The sequence below is a fragment of the Ursus arctos genome, unplaced genomic scaffold, assembly GCF_023065955.2.
Source record: "Ursus arctos isolate Adak ecotype North America unplaced genomic scaffold, UrsArc2.0 scaffold_14, whole genome shotgun sequence".
Lineage (NCBI taxonomy): Eukaryota > Metazoa > Chordata > Mammalia > Carnivora > Ursidae > Ursus > Ursus arctos.
Window position 1 is genome coordinate 32,854,525 of NW_026622808.1, and position 20,678 is coordinate 32,875,202.

Below are 20,678 nucleotides of genomic sequence, written 5' to 3' on the forward strand. Positions count from 1 at the left end.
ATGGGCAACGAGGCCAGCCTGGAGGGCGGCGCTGGCGACGGGCCACTGCCGCCGGGAGGCACCGGCCCTGGCCCGGGCCCCGGCGCAGGGAAGCCGCCTTCAGCACCTGCCGGCGGCGGACAGCTCCCCGCTGCAGGCACCGCGAGGGCGACCGCGGGACCACCGGGCCCAGGTCCCGGCCCAGGCCCCGGCCCGAGCCCTGGCCCTGGCCCCGGTCCCGGCAGGTAAGCGCGCGTCGCGGCACCTGGGTTGGGGGGGGGGGCGGGGAGCTGCAGCCTGAGGCTGGGGCCGGGGCCCGCGACCCCGCGATGTAGTCTGGACAGCGAGGTCAGACGTCCGGCCACACTTTGAACCCGGCCCGATTGGCGGGAGCCCGGTGGTCTCAGGGAGCGGCCCTCTCTTTCAAGCCGCCCTGCCTTGGTAAGGCAGGATGGTGAGTGAGCGCAGGGTCAGTCAGGGCCTGCAGACCGTGACTCCGTCACGAACCCCAAATTTGCTAACCCCCCAACGCTGGGCTCAGGAGGGGCTTATGTAACCTCAGCCTAGTCCCTCCGCACTGGGGAGCAGTGGGATGGAAAACGTCCTCCCTGTCTGCTGGTGTCTGCATGTGTCCATTGTGTTGGGCCAAGGAAGGAGCACAATGGGAGTGGCTGTCAGGGAAGATAAGTGTCACTGCGAGGAACAGGGAGATATGGAAATAGTTGAACCATGAACTTGGTCATGCGCTTTCCTCAGGCATTTAGTGACTATAATCATCTTTGGAGGAAGGGAAAATGTCACTGGACACCAAAAAGTACTTATTTAGGCTCAAAATATGAACAGGGTCATGTGCTTTCACCAAGGTTTGGTGAAACACTCCGGGGTGAGGCAAAAATGCTGTTGAAGCATCTATTACAAATATGTTCCTATTGCCTTATGATTTAGATTACCACCTCGAACCAGGGAAAAACTGAAACCCACAGAGGATGCTTTTAGCAGAACATATCTGATCAAATACTGTGAAACCAGCTTGTTTAAAATGTATGCCAACTGAGGTCCACAAAAACACTCAAGTGGTTGTGAATGCAGTGGAAGGGAATGCCAATATATGATAGATTAGTAGGCTGAAAACTCAGGAAAGCTATCAAGAGACAACAGGATAAAATGGAAGGCATTATCTTTACACCAAATGGGCCTAGGGAGTAGCAAACCCCCAGACTGGGAGGTGGGGGGAGGGGCACTTCTGGTTCCATGGGAGTCTGCTGATCATGTTGCCTTAGCTTTCCTGTGTGGGAGCACATACACTGTGAGGGAGCATGATTTCTGATTCTTCAGCTGTCCAACTGTGCCTCTCAGAAGTCATTTCTTAGACAACTAATAGTAATGAAAGGCTCTTAATAGCCTGCAACCTGACGCAGACAGGCCAGCCTGTGAGCACCCCCTTTAAGGGGGGAATCTGCCCATTTTACATTAGTTCTTACAGTAATGCAGTTGGTGAGCATACAGTTCTTAGCACTGCAAATACTGCCCATTTTGCTGCGTGTTGAGCTGCTGTTTGAGTTTTAGCTTGAGGGAGCCTCACCCAGGCTTTAGAGCTCTCTCCAAGGGAAAGCGTCTACAGCTGAATGGAAAAACACCCTGTTGTTGGTAGTTCTCTATATGGGGGATTTGACATTTCTCTTCTGGTAACCAAACAGGCTGCCCTGCTTATGGTTTATTGGATGTTGCAGAGCTAAGCATATGAAATTTTGGAAAGATTTGGGCAGCTCAGAGGGGCAAGAAGGAGACTGGGGTCTACTACTCATATTCTTTTTCAGGGTTTCGTTTCTACCCCATCTATGCATTCTGCTACAGGGCAGACCCATGAACTGCTGTGGGTTGGGGAACCACGGGCCTCCTGTTGGAGTTAGTAGGCTCGTAAGTTGCTCCTGGCTGTGGGCAAGGCTCACCCATGGGCCGGTAGTGCTAAGGTCCTAGGGCTGTCAAGCTCAGGGTGAGCTGGCTACTTGTCACCAAAGCGCAGGACTAGGGGCCCTTAGGAGATGGGATTTACTGCTTCAGCTGATATTCAGCTTGTCACAGTACCTCAGAAGAGCAGCACGGCCGTGGTATGTCTCTCCTTCAGCATTAGAATGGCTCCTGCTTCTCACCAGAGCATCTCAGGTACCTGGTGCCAAATTTAGCTTGTTCTGTTCAGAGAGGCTACTGAACAGATTGGCCCATTGATGGAGGAAAAGCCCCATGGCATGTGCTTCTGGGCATTCAGGAAAGAGCAGCGGCACAGTTTCAAACAAGCTTGCGAATTTGGGGGCAGTTGGAAGCCTCATCGAGGTAGGTGGGGGGGGGGGTCAGGTAAGGGCGAGATCATTTTACTAACCCCAGAGGGGAGTGGAACTGAGGTTCTGGGGGAGTCGATTCCTGGCTCTTTCCTGTTTCTGTATTACCCCTCGCTACCCTAGAATTAGTCTTTTCATCCTCATACTGAGCTCGCTTGGGTTCTGTGAGGGGGCAGCTTCGCCATTTATGACTGAAGAGCCTGACTCGAATCCCGTAAGTGGCAGTAGCACCACACCCATAGTGCTGCCTCTTAGCCCGTTCGGATGATACGGCACTTTGGGCATCGGAGAGTCCCTCAAGGCAGGGCTGTCTGCTTCTGGTCTCAGGGTGGCACGTACAGTTACACAGGTTGTGCCTTTCTCAAGAAGTGCCAGATCAGAGAAGGCTCTACTGTCCGAGCTGTATGCCCTGGTGTGGGCTGCATCCTCCTAGAGGAAGGGGCCCCTTTCGTTCGTTCATTCATTCATCCATTCATTCATTCACTTATATTTATGCCTGATGTACACTGAAGTGCTCCAGTTGCTGGGATTTAACTTACATGCATACCCATGACACACCACCCGTTCAAGATGAAACTTTATCAGTACCCCAGAAAGCACCTTTTTAAAAAATTGCACAAAGGAGCCACACATACCAGTGACCTGTCTAATCTATGCCAGCCCTGTGGACCTGACATGTTCTGACATTTGCAGATTGATCTTCAGTCAGTGAGCCAAGGCGTACTTACCAGCGTCGAGAGCAAAAGCACCGCTCTGGGCTCTGTGGAGGGTCTGGAAGGGTCTACGTGTTCCCCTGTTCTCAAGCACCTTGCAGTCTGGTTGATGAGACAGCCCTCAAAGAGCCAAATCATAAAATTTGGCTGGGCAGCTCCGTGTCTGAGCAGCTCAGACTGAGGAGGCTCGGTGTCTGAGCAGCTCCATGTCTGAGAAGCGCCAAACAGACAGTGCTTATAGAACGGTTGTCAAGTGAGAAGAGTGGAGAGGCAGAGCCAGGCTTCAAAAGAAGAAGAAACCCAAGGCATGCGGGGAAAATGGTGGGGTTATGAGAGGTGGAGAGGGAGACATAGCATGAGGAATGTGGTCTGCATAGGCAGGGACGGCGAGCAGAGAATGGGGCCAAGTGCCGGGGTGTGGAGGAGAGCTGGGGCAGACCAGGTAAGGCCCCTTTCCCTCATTACCCATCAAAATCCCTGATCACCTCGAGGTTGCCTCTCACTCAGCTCCAGCGCATCTGCCGTGGAGATATCTTTAACCAACGGCAGCAGGCACCCAGAGCCTGGTCATGTGCTGGAAGGTGGGTGAGGCTGCTCTGTGAGCCACCATCTGGGTTCTTTTCTCGAAATGGGTTTGTCACAATTTTATCCCAATAAGAAAACAAAAATAAAAATAAATGGGTTTGTCAGGTATAGTGTATTCGGTCTGGGGTTAGCCAGATTTGTTATACTGTATCAGCTAACTGTTAGGCTCTAGAAAAATCTGGGACTCATGTGTAAGGATGAAATAAAAGGTTATAATTGCCAGGTTTAGAAACAATGGTCCTTTGTCATTCAGAGATCTTGTTGGGCCCAGGAGCTGGATTCTCATGGAGGGCATGACACGGGGATTGTGCTGAAGTGACCCAACATCTGAATGGCGATGATGTCAAGATTTCACCCAAAGGGGCAACCATTTCTCTCATCTTTGGCAGGGAGAAAGGGGCAGCTTTGAAAATAGAGCTTTTCCCAGCATTGGTAAGACTGAAAAATTGCTGCTAATCAAAAAAAAAAAAAAAAAAAAAAAGTTATGGAGATGTTGGGGAAGAAAGTCCTCCCCCCCTTCCTCCTCCTCCTTCCTCTTCCTCTTCTTCTCCCTCTCCCTCTCCTTCTCCTTCTTCTTTAACTCTTCGTTATGGAAATTTTCAAATCTACATAGAAGTTGAGAGAATAAGCTAGTGAACTCCCATGTTCCCATTGCCCAGCCAGTTATCACCAACTCATGGCTGATGAAGTTTGTCTGTCTTCCTCACCTGCCATCCCCCATGGAGGCAACTTCCAGACACCCTCACATTTCATCATCCGTATTTCAGTGTGTATTTCTAAGGAATAAGGGCTTTGTATGAACGTTACCACAGCACCACAATCACACCCAAATAGATAACAATTCCATCTTTTTTTTCCCTTTTTTTAGAAGTAATCTCTTTGCCCAGCATGGGGCTTCAACTCACGACCCTGACATCAGAAGTTGCATGCTCCACTGACCGAGCAGGGGGGCACCCTGATGACAATCCCTTCTTCATTTCAGCAAATACCAGTCAGGGTTCAGGTTTTCTGATTATCTTATGAATTTATTCTTACAGTCGATTTGTTTGAATTGTGATCTAAACAGGGTCTCCACGTTGCATTTGCTGGATGCATCTGAGTCTCTTTAACCCTGCAGATGCCGCCTCCTTTTTTCCGCCTTGCCATCTGTGATTGGAGAACTGCATCGTTTGTCCTGTGTTTCTCACATTCTGGATTATGCTGATTGTGTCTCTGTGGTGTCATTTAAGATGTTCCTCTGTCCTGTATTTCTCCTTTAAGCTGGAACTTGTCTCTAGAAGCCATTTGGATTCTAATTTCATTCTTTTGGCCAAGAAATGCTAGCTTTTTAAAAAAGAGTTTGTTGAGGGCTTTGGCCTGAAGGGGCTAGGAGTTCGCTGAAAGTAGAGCTAGGCTTTGGACTAGTTTGGGAACAAAAGAATGATGCAGTGGGGACCCTTTTCTGTTCTTTTTTTCTAAAGTTCTTCCCCTGAGTGGGTTTGGTTCTGGGTTTAAGAGGGCAAAGCTTTCAGAGCCCTTGGGTCATGGCTTTTCTCCCAGCTTTGAGGAACCCTCCGTGTGTATGTGAGTAGTAGGCTGCCAGCAGATAGGGTTTGGGGCTTCAGTAAATCCTCTCTCTTCTCAGAGGTCCTGCACGTCTCAATAGTGCCCTTTTTTCATGTTAGTGATAGAAGCAGGGAGAGACAGACCCTGCTATGTGCGGGCTCTTTGAGGGGAAATCCGTTCCTGGAAGCTGTGGCCCGTGGGCAAGAAGTTGGGCTGACCGGGGAGGTGGGTTGGCAAAGGCGTCACCACAGTTCTAGCTACTCTCACTGGATGTCTGCTTCACCATGGACACTCTGCTCGGTGTGTTTACACGTCCTTGTTCCTCAGTCCCCCTGCCTGGCCATGCCGCTCTCGCAGGCCCCTTCTGTCTGGGCCTTACTCATCCTTTCTACCTGGGGTCTCACTATTTACAATGATGACATGGTGGCTGAGACCTGCTTGCCTACAGCAAGGGCCAGGTGTCGCTTTAGGACTAAGGCCCTCCTGGGGAGCTGGGACTAGGTGGACAATCTAGCCCCATGGGGACTCCTGCCTGGGTCTCTCAGCGGGTGCCAGGGGCCTGTCCTACTGGCATTGGTACTGCATTGGTAAGACTCACTGAGGCTCCTTTCCTGCTTCGAGGGCCGTCTCCCTCTGCATTCACCAGCATGGTGGGGGAAGCTAGTCATAGCTGGGGAATCAGTTGGGACCATGGCCTCTGGGATGTGTGGTAGGGGAGATGGAATTCTGGTGTCCCAGTCTCTGTGGTTCCTTCCCTGCTGATGGAGCCTCTTGTGGGTGTCTGTTGACCCCTGGCATTCCCACAGCTCATGTGTCTTACACATTCGGTTCTGGTCAGCTGTGCCTGTGGGATGGAGCCAGTAAGCATGCTCCCTGATTCATCTGTGCTGTACCTTCAGCCCCAGGCTGGTCACAGCCCTGCTCTGATCTCTCCATCTGTTCTTTGCTCTTATGGGTATCTAGGCTTCTTAAAAGAGCCTTGCTCTAGAAGAGACCCCTTACCTGATACCCCCACTTCTTTCTAACAAGAGCGTCACTTGGAGTTGTATTGGGAGCCTCTAGGGAACTCTAGCTCACCCTGGGATAAATCCAGAACCTTTTGGGTTGGCCTGGCTGCCCCTGAAGTGGATGGGGCTGCTATTAGGGCCCAAAGTGAAGACTTTTCCCTGAGCGGAAGTAGAAGGGTTAGCTTCTGGGACTTGGCCCCAACCACTGAGGAGATCAAGAAGCCTTAGCAGCAGCTCAACGAGTCTGGGCTGCCCCTGGACCCAGAGTTGCTCTCCAGTGCCATTGGCTCGGGGAGGGAGCGATCCCTTTCCACGATGCTGGAAGAATCTGTAAGGCATTTGGGTGCTTTGGAAGGAAAGGGGGTAAGGAAATTTCCTGAGAGTCACACCTATACATTCCATGTATTTGTGCATGCAGGTAGGTAATAAGGGTCGCCTGCCTTTTTTGTATATGGGAGCGGTTGTGAGGGATTTCTACAATTAAGCTCTACTTAGCAATAGGAGGATTTTAAAATGAATATTTATCCATGTATTCAGGAAACCCCTTGCTGAATACCTACTAGATGCCTATCCCTGGGTGAGATATGAAGAGCAAAGGAAGGAGCACGAAATGGGCTGTGCCCTCACGGAGCTCCCGGTCTGGTAGGAGACAAAGAGGCGCTTGCTTAGATCTTTACCCTCGACTTCCTGAAATTAGAGTTTGCTCCTGCTTTTTCTTTGTCTCACAGAGTTAAGATAAATGAGAGCATGATTTAAAGGGATTGTATTATTCCATGTTCTGAAATAGTAGAATATATATTTGTATGGTGTTTTGCAGCTTACAAAACACATTCACAACATTAACTTATTCTGCTGGGAACTCCGGAGGCCCAATACGAGAGATTTAGAAGAACAGCCAGCTAGCTGACTTTAGCAAACTGAAATGCCATACACCAAGCACAGCTGGAGAACCGCGTCACTTCCTTGCCTCCTGCTCGGAGAAGATGGAAAATTTAGCAATAGGGTGGGGAGGGCTTTGAGGACAAGAAAAGGATCAGGAAGTAGGACGTTTGAGGAAAGGACAGCATAGGGTGGGGTGGGGAATGAAGGATACTGGAAGCCTCCCGGGTGGGGGTCAGAAACTCAGGCTTTCATCAACCCTGACATTGCCCCAAGCTGGCTGTGCGAGTAGTAGGTCCTCACTCTTTTCCATCTGTAAAAGGAGAGATTGAACTAGATGATATCCCAGGTCCCCTCCATCTCTGACAGCTTATTTTTGTTAGATGAGTAAGAAGGAAGGATGATGCTTCCCGCTATTCCTCAGCTCCACCAAGGAGAGAAAATAGACACGTCGTGCAGACTTGAGGTTCATTAGAAGAGCTTTAAATGAAGAGGATTGCTCTTCCTCTGAGCTCCAGAGATCTTTCGGAGTGGACAAGATGACCTCACAATCAAACTTGGGGCCGGAAGAGGGACTGGCTGGCACCTTGCCCCTCGGTTGCTCCTGGCAGGTGGGGGCTCTTGAAAGGCTGCTGGCCTCCTTCTCCTGGGTTGGCTGGTCAGCCGGCTGGGCTCCTGCTCGCGCCCGTGGAGCCTGCCGCAGGCTCCCCGCTTCCAGCCGGGCACGGTCGCTTCTCTCCTGAGTGTTGTTGCGTCCACATCCCCCACGTGCTCCGCGCCTGCTCTGCCTCCTCCCGGCGGGCCCTCGTGCAGAACCCTTCACTTGTAGCAGGAGGGGAGGGATGTGGGGCTCTCTGCAGTTTCTCCTACCGCTCTCTGGGTTCTGTGGCCTTGGGCCGGGTCTCCACCAATGTCAAGGTCTGGCACGTGAGGCCTCTTCCCTCGGGAGCGTGGTTTAGCTTCAGTGGGTGATCTGTTCATTCTGTCCTCCTTTTATTTTGAGCATCTAATTCAACTCCTAACAGATGCCAAACGTCTGCTTCTATTTTTTCTGAAGGAGAAGCTCTGTCTTGGGGTGAATACCCAGTGGTCAGTGGCCTGTGGTCCCTCCCAGGCAGATGACTCCACCGGTGGAAAGTTCTTTCTTTCTGATTGTCTGAAATGGGCTCCCTGACACATCCGGTCTCTTGCCTGGCTCTGCCCTCTGGCTCACAGGTTTCGTGAGCTCACTATGCCCCTACCTCCTCCACTGCGGGGCTCTTCTCTAGACTTGACTTCTTCAGGTCCTGCGGCTGGGATGTGACTCTGGGACCCTTGCCGACCTGGGATGTTTGGCCCGAGGCTGTCAATATCCCGAGGACAGGGAGGTTGAGAGAACAGGACCCAGAGCTCAGTATGTCACATGGATTATGAGTGACACAATCTGAAGGATGAGTGGCCCTCACTCACAGCAGCCTGAGAAGACCATCCCGTACCTCCCTGAGTGCCCTCTGGCACTGCACCCCACACTTGTCCAGCCTCAGGTAGGGCATCTCCGCATGAAGCCTGGGTTCCCTCCTGTGTGTGAGTGGGGGGGGGGGCTGCACCGCTCTCTGCCATGTCTTGGAGATCCCTTCCAACCTAGTGAGACCCTTTGGATCCTGACTCTGTCTCCTGAAATAGGGATAATAACTGAGACAGTGTACATGGTTTCAGCATCATGCTGGGAGAACTTCTCCCCTTCCCATGGCCCTGGGAGCCCACTTTCCAAATCCTTGTATCTCACTTTGAGTGGTCAGTGTTGAGCCCTCGAGGCCAAAGCCTTGCGAGCTCTGGTGAGAGGTGGTGTCTGCTGAAGATGGCGGTAGGGCGGGTCGCCTTGGAGAGGCCGCCACCCCTTGCACGTGCAGAAACCTCTACGCGCTGCAGAGGAAAGTCCTTTACGGGCCGGTTCTTGCCTGGTCGGCCGTGTCATCCTGGCCTCTTTTTGGGATACACTGGCCTTAGGCTCTGTAGGGAGGATGTCCTCAGGAGCAGCGAACACTCTGCAGATGAAAATTTCAAACACACATAAAAGGAGAAGAGATGGAATGATGACACCCCCTCCTGTGAAGCCATCACCCAGCTTCAACAATGATCAGTGTTTCGCCATCTCATTTCATCTATATTCCTCCAACTTTTTTGGACTGGAGTATTTTCAATCCACATCCAAACATATCATTTCACTCTTACTTCAGGATGTGCCTCTAGTAGTTAAGAGCTGTTTTTATTTTAATCCAATAACATTATCACAGCCAACAAGTTTAACTGTAATTTCTTAATATAACTTAATACCCAATCCGTGTTCAATTTGACTTGATTATCTCAAAAATGATTTTTTAGGGTTGTTTTGTTCAAATCAGGATCCAAACGAACATTGCATGTTTGCACACGCTCACACATGTTCAAAATAATAATATAGATATTTTTACTGACAATAATACTAATGAATGTAATTTAAGATCTCCTTGTGGTTTTTGTGGGTTTTTTTGAAGATTTTATTTATTTATTTGAGAGAGAGAGAAAGCGCGAGCACAAGCAGGGGGAGCGGCAGGCAGAAGGAGAGGGAGAAGCAGGCTCCCGTTGAGCAGGGAGCCCGATGCAGGGCTCGATTCCAGGACCCTGAGATCATGACCTGAGCTGAAGGCAAACGCTTAACCAACTGAGCCAACCAGGCGCTCTCTCCTTGTAGTTTCTCTTGTCCTTAGTTTATTCTTTCCAGGGATGTCTAGTCCAAGTTCTGCGTTTACTTATTTTTCTTCTTTTTTAAAATTTAAATTCAATTAACTAACATATACTGTATTATTAGTTTCAGAGGTAGAGGTCAGTGATTCAGCGGTCTTATATAGTACTCAGTGCTCAGTACATCACATGCCCTCCTTAATGCCTATCACCCAGTTACCCCATCCCTCACCACCTCCCCTCCAGCAACCCTCAGTTTGTTTGCTATGATTAAGAGTCTCTTATGGTTTGTCTCCCTCTCTGATTTCATCTTATTTTATTTTTTTCTCTCTTCCCCTATGATCCTCTGTTTTATTTCTTAAATTCCACATAGGAGTGAGATCATATGATAATTGTCTTTCTCTGATTGACTTATTTCACTTAGCATACTACCCTCTAGTTCCATCCATGTTGCAAATGGCAAGAGTTCATTCTTTTTGATGGCTGAGTAATGGCCCATTGAAGGGGTGTGTGTGTGTGTGTGTGTGTGTGTGTGTGTGTGTGTGTGTATTTATCACATTTTCTTTATCCATTCATCTGTCGGTGGGCATAAGTTCTGTGTTTTAGAGTTATTAGAAGTGATTCTTCTCGGGGCGCCTGGGTGGCTCAGTCGGTTAAACATCTTCCTTTGGCTCAGATCATGATCCCGGGGTCCTGGGATGGAGCCCTGTGTCGGGGGTGGGGGGTGCCTTGCTCAGTGGGGAGTCTGTTCCCCCCTCTCCCTCTGCCCCTCCCCCCCATTTGTGCTCACCTCCCAAATAAATAAATAAAATCTTTAAAAAATTCTTAAAAAAAAAGGAAATGATTCTTCTCGGTGAGGTTCTGCCATTAAGAATTAAGCTCCACAATTAAGCTCTTTCTTTCCAGTTTGTGTTCAGTTTGTAAGGATTGCTTTTTGATCACTTATCTGTTGCCGCGATGATCCTGCATAGTAAATCTGCCCACACTCAGTGGCTTCAACAGCAGTTTTTATTCTCACTCAGGCATCCGCATGCTGGCTAGAATTCTCCGATCTGGGCTGGGCTCTGGGCTCCAGCTGAGTCCAGGTCTGCCCTACATGTCTCTCATCCTCCTTGGGCAGCAGGCTAGCCAGGGTATGGTCTTCCGGTGGTGACGACAGGGGACATGCCTAACCACACGCGCACGTGCGCACACACACACACACACGTACATGCTTCAGTCCACATCAGCCAACACTACTCTAGTCAAAGCAATTCATTTGTAAGCCCAAAGTTAAGGGATGGTGCTGCAGTTGCTCTGACTGTGTAAGAAACTACCCCAGAACTGAGTGACGTCACACACCCCTCTTTCGCTCGCAGGTTCTGTAGGTCAGGAATTCAGGCTGGGCACATGGGGTGGCTTCCTTCTGCTCCACACTGCCTGGGGCTTCAGCTGGAAGACTCGAAGGCTGGGGGCTGGGATCATCGGACGTGTGTTCATCACTTGCCTGTCTCACGGTTGATTCCTGTAGCAGCTGGCAGCCTCAGTGCCTCTCCACATGGGCTAGTTTGAGCTTCCTCTCAACATGGTTTCTGGGTTTCAAGGGTATCCTAAGAGAAAGAGAGAGAGGAAGCCAGCTGGAGGCTGTACTGCCTTTTATGACCATTTTTATTTTTGCTGCATTCTATTCACTGAGGCAGTTCTAAAGCACTACCCGGTTTTGAGTGGAGGAGGCGTGGACTCCGTCTCTTGGTTGGGGAATGTCCAGGTTCTATAAGAGCTTGTGGAAATCTTGTTGAGGCCGTTTGTGGAAAATAGAGTCTGCCACATCTGGACGAATAGACTCCACCCTTAGTGGGAGGAATTGCAAAGTCACATGGCAAAGGGCAGAAATCCATTGAGAACACCAATGCCATCTCCCGTCCTGTTATCTTTTTGAATTAATTTTATGAAAATTATGTAGAACTTTCATGTGTTTCCAAATAAAACAAGATGAACTGGGAGAAGTCTAGTTCTATCTTGTTCTCTTCCACCTTGTTTCCTTCCTTCCCTGATAAGAATTCACCTGTATCAGGTTTTTTTCCATTGTTCTTTCTTGGAAATATAAGGACAATATACATTTATTTTTTTATTTTTAGTTTTAGTTTTTTAAAGATTTTATTTATTTATTTGACAGAGATAGAGACAGCCAGCGAGAGAGGGAACACAAACAGGGGGAGTGGGAGAGGAAGAAGCAGGCTCATAGCGGAGGAGCCCGATGCGGGGCTCGATCCCATAACGCCGGGATCGCGCCCTGAGGCAAAGGCAGACGCTTAACCGCTGTGCCACCCAGGCGCCCCGACAATACACATTTATTTACCTCTCTCTTTTTTATATACATAAAAAGTAGCGCATTCTGAACACTGTGCCGAACTTTGCTTTTTCTCGCATGCTATAGCCTGAAGATCACCCTGGCGGAGGACGGACACATCCTCCCGATTCTTTGTTGGCCTCCGTACGGCGCTCTATCATGCGGGTTTGCCATAGTTTATCCGTGGACGTTGGCCTGTGGCCGGGCTTTTCCTCTAACAAAGAGCCGCACACTGAGGAACGTGGTGTATGTGTCATTTTGTATTTTTGCTGGTGTACCTGTGGACTGGTGTATCTATGGGATGTTTTGTATTTTTACCAGGGTAGCTCTGGGTTAGTTTCCTACGGGACGCTGAAACAAGATGGTTTGGCCAAGCCTGAGGGGCAAGACCAGAGGTGGGGTGCTACTGAGGGGCTTGGAGGTGCGAGAGGACGGCCCCTGGACCAGGACGAGGGAGCAGCAGGGAGTAGGGAGAGGGTGCTAAAAAGTGCTCGACTTCTGAATATATGCTGAGTGTAGAGCCAGAGGAGTGCTCAAGGGCTGGCTTTGAAGAATTAGACAAAAAGAGTCAGGAGGACCCCTGAGTTCTGGCCTGACCATGCGGTGCGCACTGGGGTCCCCCAGGCACAAGGCCTAAGATCAGGAGTTTGTTCCTGGGCAAACTGTGTTTTAGAGACACCTAAGTGATGCATGAGGTAGGCAGCTAGGCGTTCAAGTCTGGGCTGGAAAGATAAGGTCGCCCCTCACCCGCCCCTGGGTTAATATTAATGCCAGCTGCCTCCTCCAAGTACCCTGAGAAAGAGATAAGGAAGAGGAAGAAATTGAGGCAATACTGGGGTTCCAAGAGGGCGAGTCAAGTACAGTGAATTTGACGAACTTTTACCAAACAAAATGCTGGAAATGAAAGCATTCGGTCTGAGGCCTGGAGTTAAACACCAGCTCGTTGCCTGGTTCCCACCCGGGGCTGAGGATCTGAAGGTGAGCAGGGAGATTACCAGCCCCATTTCCTACTACAGAGCTGTTTGATTAAGGGTTTGGTCCCTGCCCCCTGGGAGCTCTGACTCAATGGGGAATGCCTGGGCGGGGGGGGGGGGGGCGCGCTCAGAGGACCCACTGCAGCTCATCTTCCTTATCTTCACATACAGCTGCTGAAACAGGTAGAGAACGTGGGCCTCAAGCTGGAGAGCCCCCTTGAAAGGGCTGGCGCATCCCACAGGCTCTCAGAATCCACTGCAAGTCAGGGTTTCAGCCCAGGCCCCCAGAGCCCCAGAAAACACCTGCTGGCAATGGGAAGAGTGCCATTTTGTCTCTTAACCCTCCCTCACTTGTGTTCGTGAAACTCCAGGAAGTTTGGACAGCGGTGGAGGACAGGGTTCCCTTGGTAGATTTGGGGGATTGGAAAGAGGAGAGGAGGGAGGGAGCCCCAGGTCTGGGGCCGCTGCTCTGGAGTGGTGATCTGCCCATGGGCACCAGGGGCAGAAATACCAGTGTGACTCTGGGATGTGTGTTTCTCTGGGCCCAGGACTCTGGAGGCAGGCTGGGGCATGTGGAGCTGGCTCAGAAGCCGGGGGACTGGAGTGGGGCTTCCCCAGGAGCCAGGCAGCCATCCCTGCTTTCCCTGTGTACTGAAAGCATTTTTGCGAATGATAGTACTGAGCACTGACGGCCAGAGGCAGAGGGGTTTCCTGCCGGGATGCTTTTGGGGAGCTGCGATGCAGGCTGAGCCTATGAAAGATGGGCAGATTGGGGGTGGACAGAACAGGGCAGCTGGCTCTGGGTGCTCCCAACAGGCCAGGTCTGCCACCCTGCCTCCCCCGACCCTTCCCCTAAGTCCCCAGCTTTATCAGAGTATAGTCTGGAGCTCACCCGAGGTCCTTGGCACCTCCCTGGCCACCGTGGTGTGTACCGTGGCTTGCTGGAGCTGTGACAACGCAGAGGCCGGGGGGCTGCAGGCACGGAGCCTCTACTCTGTCCCTAGCCAGGCACTCTGTCAGGGGTGAGGAGCCCTGGGAAACCCACCCAGGACTCCAGGGACAGGTGCCACGCAACGATGTTCTTTTCTAAACGGTAAAAACCTCCACACCCCTGAGTGTGGAGTGAGGAAGCAAAAATGTCCTCCCTATCCTCAAGGCAGAAAGCCTGGTGGGGACTCTGGGGGGCGACACTGCTCCCTTTCAATGACCAAGATCTTGGCTTATGGCTCTGGGTCTGCCTGGTGGTGCCAAGAACTGTTTTCAGAGGCATGAAGAAAGAAGAAACTAGAAGCTTTGCCTTTTGGGAAAGCATCTCGTGTTCCCTGTGCTCCCTGTGAGCACTTACTCCGGGACGCCCAGGCCTATGAAGCGGAGGGACAGTGACCCCAGAAGTCATCAAGGCTGAACCTCCTGGCAAGGTTTTCAGGGAACATGGGGCTCAGTCAGGCTCCTTAGCTTCGTCTTCCCTCGTCCTAACGGTGGCTCAGGACAAAGCGAGACGTTCAGATAAAGGCATGCGTTGCTTTTGAAGATAGTGAGGATACTTAGCAGTAATTGATTTTGCCAATACAGTGATTTTTCCTCTGTGCGGCTCTGTCCAGTAGGGGGTCAGATCACTGGTAAGGGATGGAAAGACCGAGGCCAGAGAGGTTTTTTCCAAGAACTCGATAACAAGGCAGGGCAGGATCAGGACGAGGAGCGGGGCCTCCCCAGCTCTGGCCTCTGCTTTGGGATCTCCCCGGCCACTTTGGGATGAGGAAACTTCCATGTGTCCAGTCAACAGATTGGGCATCCGGTGTGAGGACTGGTCTACTTGGCACCTTTCCTGTCCCTGGATAGAGTGGGCTGGCGTGGGGGGAGCAGGGGACAGTCTTAGGGTGACCTTGGGAATTAAGGCTCCAGAGCCAGAAGAGAAGGGTCCAGGCCCCACTGGATGAGGTCTGGGGACAAGGCCTTTGCTGCACTGAGACTCCTTAGAACAACCGCTCTTATAGTGTGCTTACCCCGTGCCAAGCCCCAGAGGCCTCTGGGTCAGAGGTCAGAGGCCTTCATTCTTGGGAATGAAGACAGAGATCCTTCAGTCTTTCCTTCTGGAGCTGCCATGGAGGCAGGGGGGACCTTCTCGAACAAGCTAACACGCTCCAGCCCGTCCCGGAATGTACAGCCTTCAGGAACAAGACCCACAAACATGTACGTGATTCCAGTAAAGTGTGCTGATTATTACTCGTTGACGCGCATGGGAGTGGGTTCAGACACATAGGGTGCAAGCAGCCCCACCGACACCTGTCCCCAAACTTCTCCAGAGACCCTGCTTTATCCCCAGGAAAGGCTTTCCTCCCGAAAGGTGCAGACACATTGTTTCAGAGTGTTGTTTCTTTGTCCTGCATTTTTGTTCACTGTTTATTTTCATTCAGTGTTTGTTGGCTCAACAAGCATTTATTAAGTCCCACCTGTGTATCGGGGTGTGTGCGGACTGAGTTCATAGAGGGAATGTGGTCGTCAGCCTGGTTGGGTCCCACCGTCTGGGCGAGCAAGGAGGGCTCCGCCAGGAAGGAGCAACAAAACTTCTCTGGCACCCCCCACCCCTCCCGGTTTGTAGCACGTTGGCCTGAGCCTCAGATAATGGCTGCTTGTCCACACACACATACGCACACGCACACGCAGACCCTGATTCCTTCTGGAGCTCCAGGGACAATCTGATGGCCCCATTCAGTGGACATGTTCCTGTCCTAGCTGCCGAGACTTCCCCGTGGGCTTCTGATCACACTGTTCTTCTGGAAACGCCCTCCTTGGTTTCTGTAGCACCTCTTTGGTTACTTGGTGGGCTTCTCTGTGGCACCACTTGCACGGCCTGCCTCAGCCCTGAGCTGCGTTTCTTTTCCCTCTCACGTGGCAGGTGCGGCGTGCCTTTAGCTCCCTGACCCTCCACAGCTCAGGTCGTCAGTCTTCCAGTGGACGCCTCCACGGGGCCCCCCCAGCCACCCCCTACGCACAGCGCCGCCCTCTGCCCCCTCTCTCTCCCCTTTGGCTGGAATAGTACCTAATGTTGGCTTCGTAGGACCTCTCTTCTTAGAAAGACTTGAGCCCATACCACGATGGGATTACTCCGACATAGAGTCTTTTTTTGAAGACAGGAATGTTGATGATTTTGTCCGGTGTCCATAAAGATCTTTAAAAGTCTTTTATTTGGGAAATGGAGCCTCTCCCTAGACCCAGGCCTGGGGTCCCTGGAGCTATGAGGACAGTGGGACACCCGGGCAGGGTGTGGATGGCCAGGGACCCCCTTAGTCTGGCTAAATTTGCCAAGAGAGGGGAATCACGGGGTGAGGGGAGATACTGGAGGTGACTGGGGGAGTGGGAGCAAGAAGGCCTGCACGTGGTGGCCCCTCAGCTGCCCATGACGCCACCGATCCCAGTGCCAACCGCGTGGCTGCTTAGCATGACTGCGGCGTCCCAGTCTGGATCTCTCTTCCCAGACTGGCTCGTGGAGAGGCCCTGGGCTACTGAATGCCCGGCAGGGAGGCCGTAGGGGGGGCCCCACGAAGGGTAACGGACACTTAGCAGTGACTTTGGGAAGGAGTCTTGCTTGGAGGTGTCTCCCACCCCCTTTGGATCCTGCTACCCCACCTGTTTCTCAGGGACCTTGCCCGAGCTGGGCTCTTGTCCCATCGACGCTTGTTCTTTGTTCCCTTGCTCTTTTCTTGGCATCTTTTTTTTTTCTTTTTTTTACATAACTCTCCTGACTTCTGATATGTTCAGGTACTTTTGAGTTTTAACTATACTAATGAGACTCTTCTGGATTTTTTTTTTTAAGTTTTTATTTATTTAAGTCACCTCTCTATCCGACATGGAGCTTGAACTCAGGACCCCGAGATCAGAGCTGCACACTCTTTTGACTGAGCCAGCCAGGCGCCGATGGAATTTTTAAAAAAGTATCCGAGTAAGACGTAAGCATATTATTGACGTGAATATTCAAATAATCCAGTCAGGGAGAGAACCTTCTATTTTCCCCTGCCTTTCCTGGGATTAGTCCCTCTCTCTGCCCATTTCTAAGATCTTTCTGTAGGCACACCCGTGAGTCTGCTGGGTACTCACACACACACTTTTTGTTCATGGTAGCTCAGCTTCATTTTCTATAATAACAAACATTTAATCACCTAACAAAACTTGCGGACCCTGAGTGCCCAAGGGCCATTACAGTCAAAATATTAGGTCACGATAATAAAGTAGCAACCACTCCAGAAATCCGTGCTCTGGGGAAGAGTGCACTACTGAAGAGGGGGACACAGTTAGGCTTGGCCCCCTTTTCCCAGCTGAGGGTTAATGAAGAATGGGGGCACAGAACTCTGCAGGGTCTTCACCACCAGAGGGAGCTGGCCAAGACAGGAGGGGATGGACATTCAGAGGTGGCAAGGGTCTTCGGCAGCCAGACACTGAGCTCCTCCTCCTTCTTCTTCCTCTTCCTCCTCCTTTTCTCCTTCTCCTTCTTCTTCTTCTTTTTCTTCTCCTCCTTCTTCTCTTCCTCCTCCTCTTCCTCTTTCTCTTCCTCCTTCTTCCCCTCCTCCTTCTCCTCCTCCTCCTTCTCCCCCTCCTCCTTCTCCCCTCCCCCTCCTCCTCCTTCTACATTGAATTTCTTTTCAACTGGTCCTTGGAGTTCAGCGTTTGAGGTCAGGAACCGGACAGCAATCTCTGTCTTCACGGGTGGTAGGAAAGGCGTGGCGAGGGTGAACTGGAGCAGTGGCTTACCCGGACCACTAGCTGCTGGGCACTGTTTCTCTGCCAGGCCCTGGTGCACGGGCTGCCCGCTCAATCTGGGGAGGGCCACCCATTGTGGCATCTTCTTCTGTCGTGACTCTGGGGCCTCTGGGATCCCTTGGGCCACCAGGGGCACTGGGGTCCCCAGGGCCACCTGGCCTGTCGTATCTGTTGGTGGCAGCTGCTACGCCCCTTGGACTGGCTATGGCCCTTGAGCCTTCCTCAGTTGCTCTCATGGCTCCTCCACCATCCGCCTTAGACCCCATCTTGAATCCGCCCAGCCTCTCCACTGGCCGCCGAAGGACCAACACATCCTTTTTTTAAAGAAATGGGATCACACTGAATACATTGTTTTGCCACCAGCTTTTTTCACAGAACAATATAGGGAGACATTTCTCCCTACTCTCCCACTTCTCAAAGAATCAGCAGTTTGGGGCCAAGATAACTTTTTGTCACCTTGTCACTTCTTGAGTTGGAGCAATCCATAGTGCCTTTTGGAGGCCGTTGTGCATTCCTGTGTCCCAGGCACGTGTCCAGGGAAGCTACCAGACCCTTTGTTGTGGCTCAGCCTTTGAGAGCAACCTGAACTAGAGCAGCGCCCCGCAGGGGGAGGACAGTGGCTCTGCCCCTGAGCTCTGCCTCTGAACTTCAGAGAGTTTCCTCCGAAGGCTCTGCTCTGTCTTTCTGGCCAGGGCCATCTCCTGTATGTAGGCGTCCACGCGGAATTCCTTTTTCTTCCCCAGTATGTGGGATGAATTCACTTTTCTTTATTTATAACTTCTTCAGGTTGGGTTGCTTAGATTCCCAGTCATCTGAGCAGAAGACTGCTTGCATAGCATGGCCATTTGCAGCGTGAGGAATCATCTGTGGCTGGCATCTTACCTTGCCTCTTGGTCCCAGATGGTGCTCTGTATTAGTACACACTGCCTATGTGCCCCTTCAGAGATTCAACCCCCAGTCTGAAGGAGGGTGTCCTCTTCCTGGCCTCTTCCTTCCTGGCCTCTTCCTTACTAAGGATTTTGGTGTTTGGAATCTGAAGATTTTTTTTCTAGTGCATCCCAGCTCCACCTTGGATCAGACCTTCACCTACTCCAGGGCAGGATAGTGCTTGGAGTCATTCATTCATTCAATAAATATTTATTGAGCACCTACTACATGCCAAGTACTGTTGTAGGCAGTCCTCACTGTTGGCTACGGATCATGTAGCGCTTCCAAATTTCTTCTTCTTCTTCTTCCTCTTCCCCTTCCCCTTATTCTCCTTCTCCCTCTCCCTTTCCCTCTCCTCCTTCTTCTTCTCCTCCTTCCCCTCCTCCTCTTCCTTCTTCTCCTTCCCCTCCTTCTCCTTCTCCTTCTTCTTCTCCTTTTTTTTTTTTTTTAAGTAGTCTCCATGCTCAGTGTAGAGCCCAGTGTGGGGCTCAGACTCACAACTGTGAGATCAGGACCTGAGCTGAGATCAAGAGTCGGATGTTTAACTGACTGAGCCACCCAGGTGCCCTCCAAATGTCTTCTTTTTTTGTAGATTTTCCTACTACTTGTGGAAGGCTTTTGCCTCTGAATTTGCCCTAGGAACATGATTATGAATTTCCGACTAATCACATCACAAGAATTTTTCCTTAGGTTTTTACTCAAGGTCTACCCTACTAGGAACCTTTTAGTCTCCTAAGAAATACCAGCCAACTGGGAGGTGTGTTTCCTGGGGACTGGGCTCAGTGTGTTTCTGAGGAGGCCCTAGTTGTGTAGGGTTGACGGTGTGAGAGCAGGGCTTGGGGGTCCTAAATCCCCTGGTCAGTTCCTAGACTCACTGCCCATCCTTCTAGTGCCCTTCAGCTGCTTTGCTTCTTTCATTTTCAGTTTTCTCATTTGTCAAAGTGGAAATGCTAAGAGGACCTGCCCTGAGTGGTTGGTAGGAGGTTGATTATGTGAAGAGGGAGCTTGGCACACGGAGCGAGCTGAGAACACAGTAGCTGCTGGGGGTGATGCTCTTACTGTTTTGACTCCCAGAAAGGAAAGGAATTGAAATCATTAACTATTTCATCAGCCAAGGTTCTATATATGTATATACATTTGCACCACTTTTATTTTAAGTTTTGTGAATGCTCAGGGCGTTAGCACAGAAGTACAAGCTTACAGCTTAGAAATGAACATTGCATATTCAAGAGGACAGGTTCAGAGAGTATTTTTAAACATTTTTTTGAGATATAATTCACATACCATAAAATTGACCCGTTTAAACTGTATCATTCCCTGGTTTTTAGTACAGAGTTGTGCAGCCGATAAAAGCTGCAATCCAAGTTTACAACACTTTCATCACACCGAAAAGAAACCTCATACCTAGTAGCAGCCACTTCTCACTCTTCCCCAGCCCCACGCTTAGGCAACTACTAACCTACTATCTGTCTCTAGAGATGCGCCTCCTGTGAACATCTCATGCAACAGAGTCGTTTCATATTTTTGTGTGTGTCTGGTTTCTTCCACTTAGCATGTTTGGGGGGCTCATTCATGATGTGGCCTGTGTCACCGCTTCATTTCTTTTTGCTGCCCAATAATATTCTGTTGTATGGATATGCACATTTTATTCCTCAGTTCATGGACATTTGGGTTATTTCCACTTTTTGGCTTTGGCCTTTATGAATAATTCTGCTATGAACATTTGAGTACAAGTTTTTCTGTAGACATGTTTCAATTTCTTTTGGATCTATTCCTAGGAGTCAAATTGCTGGGTCACATGGTAACTCTACATTTCACATCTGAAGAACTGCTGGGCTGTTTTCCAAAACGACTGCACCATTTTACGTTCCAACCAGCAATGAATGATGGCTCCATTTTTGCCCACATCCTTACCAACACTTGTCATTATCTTTCCTTTTTCTTTTAGC

At 50.6% G+C, this 20,678-nt stretch overlaps 1 protein-coding gene across 1 annotated transcript in view; it reads left to right on the forward strand.

Annotated features, from left to right (window-relative positions):
- Positions 1–20,678, forward strand: part of BSN (bassoon presynaptic cytomatrix protein) — an 85,980-nt gene continuing 65,302 nt past the window's right edge. Inside the window, exon 1 of the mRNA XM_044384854.2 lies at positions 1–224. Coding sequence (XP_044240789.2) covers positions 1–224 — 224 coding nt within the window. The remainder of the gene's footprint in view (positions 225–20,678) is intronic.